Source organism: Coregonus lavaretus, assembly GCF_964263955.1.
Source record: "Coregonus lavaretus genome assembly, chromosome: 9".
In the NCBI taxonomy this organism is placed as follows: domain Eukaryota; kingdom Metazoa; phylum Chordata; class Actinopteri; order Salmoniformes; family Salmonidae; genus Coregonus; species Coregonus lavaretus.
In genome coordinates this window covers 42,873,166-42,877,750 of record NC_139996.1, presented here as the reverse complement: position 1 = coordinate 42,877,750, position 4,585 = coordinate 42,873,166, and the positions used below count along the sequence as shown (strand labels likewise).

Sequence of the window (4,585 nt, the reverse complement as noted above, 5' to 3'; positions counted from 1 at the left end):
AAGATACCTTTTCAGCAGGTCAGTTTTGAATCCCTTAGCTAGCTAGCTAGCATGCTCTCTCTACTTTGTGAATGCAATATGAGATTCACTCTCGACACTTACACAAAGTCATTCCCATTCCTTACTTCCACAAAGTAAAAGTAAATGTCCAAGATGTGTAAAAATCTGGGTAAGAAGTATTAATTGGTAATGACATTTCAGACAAGTGGACAGTCCAGTACTCACTCTGTTCGCCTGCCAACAGCTAGCAGTGAGGGAGATGGTGTCATGATGGTTGCCTCTGGACAGCTTACCCCAGGGCAATACCCACACAACATGTTTAGGCAAGATGCATGCACCAAATATGAAATCGGCTCGAATGAAGCTACTTCAAGCTAGGCAAAGCAGTGACGCCTATTCTGACCCTGTCTATTAACAGTGACTGGAGTCAGATAAGGTCACTCGCGTCAAGGATTGTAATGGCTTTGAATGGATGGATAGAATTTCATAAATACCCTAGTGCCTTTCCTGAGGTTTTGATGCAGTTTTAGACAATTTTGAGATTTTGAGCATAAAATCACCAGAATAATTGAGAAAAAACATTAGATAGCAAAAAAGAATGACAATTTGTAATATAATTTAATATAAATGTAGTTTTAAAAATATATTTGGGCTTTTCATAACAGCTTTTTAGATATTAGATTATCACAGGGTACGCCCTGCCTACCCTGACTGCATGTCACTGAAGTAATGTTATTTATATAACTGATATGATATCGTTTCCAAAACTGCAACTTATATCAATATAGATTTTCCATATCGGTGCCCATCACTAAAAGTAATTGACCTCTCTTTTTTCACAGGGTGCGAAATTAAAGAAACGCCAAGATGTCTGAGTGAGTAACTTAGAACAAACATTGATTATGATCAAACATTTATTATGACGTAATAAATAAGAATGACCTAGTTCAAGTCAAAATTAAATCGGTTTTCCTTTAACTTAAAAAAAAATCTAACAATACATTATATCTCCACAGGAAAAAGATGTCTTCGAGTCGGAGGCATTACCTGAAGGTAAACATTTTCAAATATCTGAAATATCTTTTTTTCTTATTTATTTTACTAGCAACCATGGCAAGATCTTCTTTGAGTTGGGGGTGCATTTACGTATAGTGGCATACAGTTGAGCAGAGGCGTTTTTCGGATTTCCACACATTTCATGCAATTCTACGTCATTTACATGATAGAAGACATTAGCAGAATATTTTTTAATACCACACAAATGACCGAAATGAGTGGCTACTCTGACCGTGACAAACTGAGACTAATAAAAACGACCTGGTCTTGAATTAAAACAATAGCCCAGGCCAATGAAGAAACACTAGGCTACTAAATAAACTTTCCAGTGGCACTGGTGAAGCCTAGGCTACTCACCGGTGATGGATGATGTGCTCATGAGAATAGTCTATGTCAAGATAAGCTACTTTGAAAAACAGTTAGCTCAGAATCACTCAAAAGTAGTTTAGATGTGTTTTTTCTTCTACAGTAAGATTAGTCTTCTCTTTTCAGCAGTAGGCATTTGCTTTCCAAACTGTATGTTTTTCTCGCAATTGTAGTTTGAAATTTGCAAAAGGCAAACTGACAGGGGCAACCAACCATAGAAATATAATCCATAGATGGCAGTTACCATTCAAGTCAGAACTGGCAACCATTGCTAGCATACCTATGAGTTTAACTGTCAAATTGCCAGGGTTAGAGGTTCCAAAACCCTTCTACGGAATATTTGTCTATGGCCACAACACAACAAGCTGTTCTATATTAGGCGCATGCTGCCTAAATTGCGGCCTTCCCGACTGTAAATGCTTGTGATAAAACTTAATCCACAGCTATTTTTAGAAGCTTTTGATCCTCTGTGGCTAAATTATGCTCACTGGTGTAGTATTTTTAATAATTGTATTAATGTCTGTTCAGACAGGAGTATTCTAAATGTTTTTAAAAAATTGTTTATATAATTTTGCCCAAATTATTTCATTTAATCAGGGGGTGCTGCAGCACCTCCAGCACCCCTACTTCCTTCGGCTATGCCAGCAACCATAAATACAAGGGGCTACAGGAGAACACAGCTTAGTTGGTAGAGCATGGCGCTTGCTTGGTTCGATTCCCACAGGGGGCCATTATGAAAAATGTATGCACTCACTAACTGTAAGTCGCTCTAGATAAGAGCGTCTGCTAAATGACTAAAAATGTAAGTATATAAATCTTAATTTTACATGAAAGCCTGTTTACAAAAAAGCCTACTTGATTCTGGTAGGGATGGGCATTTTATAATTGTAACCTGCATACTTTTCATTGTCTCCCAGAGCTTGATGCTCTCCATTGCTAAAGGCTTACTGGAAGAAGAGGCAAAGGAGAATGAGCAGGAGAGAATAAGATGGATGGAGGAGAACTGCCCTCCACTGTCCCTACCAGGGGGTACTCAACAGTTAATGGTATACCAATCAAAGTATTACTTTGGGAGGGGGGTTGGGGGGGCTTTAATGTTCCTCAAGCAAGGGGGGTGGCCGATGCCATCACATCAGACAAACTCCTTGAATGCCCTACTCATTGAAGTTTGCAGTTGTGTAAAAAATTATACTTGGGATATTGTTTTTCAACAGGAAAAGTTCAAAAATAGCTGGAGTGTGTCTTTAATGTGTTATTTCACTCCACAATCAAAGTTTGGTCTAACCCTGAATCAATTGCTTCTGGGTTGTTGTTGTTTTTTTTTATTAATTGTTTTTTTGGGGGGGGAGATGTGCCTTTGTATAAAGATGATTACAACATTTGTTGCTCTATTCAAACGTGTTGAATAACGTTTTCACCATTATTATTACTATTATTAATAATAAGAATAATATTAGTAGTTGTATTAGTATAATCATTATGGTGATGATGCTGATTACTATTATTAATGTCTGATATTTGTTTATATCAGGAGTTCTTGAAAGATTTGCACCATAAGATTGACGTGATAGATGAGGAGAGATATGACCTGGAGAGCAAAGTGAACAAATCCGCTAAGGAGGTATATTGAATTCACTTTTCCTCACACCTCCTAAAACTTGGAATCCATTCCATTAGTAACTATGTGGTGCCAGTTGGACCAATGTTGTTGTTCTCTTCTCCCATTGACCAGATTGAAGATTTGAACATTAAAGTTATTGACTTGAAGGGCAAGTTCAAGAAGCCAACTTTGAGGAAAGTGCGTATGTCTGCTGATGCTATGCTCCAGGCTCTGCTGGGCTCCAAGCATAAGGTGTCCATGGATCTGAGAGCCAACCTGAAACAAGTAAAGAAGGAGGTGAAAGAAGAGGTGTGTCCCAACGACTAACTTTGTTCCGTTGCGCTTATTCTTAGTCACTGATCATTTGGACAAATCACAATTTCGGAAGCGCTCGCATCTTTCGAATTTCGGAAGGGGGGGGGGGGGGACATTTGGCCCATAGACTTGCCCAAAACTGTCTGAGAGTTTCCGTTTAGAGGGGTGGAGACTTCACAATTTCTAACACATCTCCCCCTGAACTCAATCGAGCATCTGACGCAATTACACAAGATTGTAGTTCTGGGTGTCCGAGATGACCCATTGGGAGACATTGTTATTGCCAAACCTGAGGCCTTGTTATTTTGTTATATTGTAAGAGGTTGGTCATACTGAAATTAGTTCATAGATAAGCTCAGCAGAGGGTACTTAATGTATAAGGCCGATTTATTTTATGTAGAGTTGCCCCAAATCACTGATACAGGGTCAGATATATTTTCATGCTCCTAAGTAGGATTGGGAGAAGGTCAAGGGTAATCTACAGTCGATCTGTGGTTAGGGCCAACTTCTACTGCAAGCGTTAAAATTGGCCATAGAACTGCTGCCAAACAACTGTTCTGCTGGAACGATCATGTAATATGACAAACAAGCTGCCATGTTATTTGCATTCAGCACTCTACTCTCTCAAGGTTTCTTGGACACCATTTAGTACATTCTAAACTCTGAACCTTTGACTGTGTTGCTATTGCAGGAAAAGGAACTGCGTAACGTTGGAGACTGGCGTCAGAACATTGAAGACAAGTCTGGCATGGATGGCAGGAAGAAGATGTTTGAGTCCGAGGGTTAAATTAGTCCATGCCATTTCCCTGTATAGATCCCGATAAGCAACACAGAGCTTAGAGTTTGTCAAATGTATCACCATGGTATCATTTGAACCAGTGTATGTTTCTGTAAAACAAAAGGACAATTACATTTTTTTTTTGTGGAACAGAAACTAATGAATAAATGCTTTTCAGATTGCCACAATTTCTTGTCCCTGTGTGATCAGGTCTATGTTTTGTTAATGACTTGTCTATGTCTTGTCTACACTCCACAAAATGCTGGGTTAAAAACAACCCAATTTTGATTATTTGGTAACCCAGCGCTGGGTAAATATAGAACAGAACACATGCTGGGTTATTTTGATCCAGCCAGTTGGGTTGCGTGAATAACCCAACATGTTGGGTTGCTAGGATTTCCCTAACATGGGTTAATTTAACCATTAGTTGGGTATTATTTACTTCCATGCTGGGTTGACCTAGCAACTGG

At 38.9% G+C, this 4,585-nt stretch overlaps 1 protein-coding gene across 1 annotated transcript; it reads left to right on the top strand.

Moving 5' to 3' along the window:
- Nucleotides 1-1,023: 1,023 nt before the first annotated feature.
- LOC311134525 (troponin I, fast skeletal muscle-like) lies at nt 1,024-4,124 on the top strand (the record flags this gene model as incomplete). Its single annotated transcript, XM_084168227.1, has 5 exons — nt 1,024-1,053; nt 2,340-2,468; nt 2,954-3,043; nt 3,155-3,331; nt 4,029-4,124. The coding sequence occupies 5 exons, from the start codon at nt 1,024-1,026 to the stop codon at nt 4,122-4,124; spliced, it is 522 nt and encodes a 173-aa protein (XP_084024353.1).
- Between the last annotated feature and the right edge of the window lie 461 nt (nt 4,125-4,585).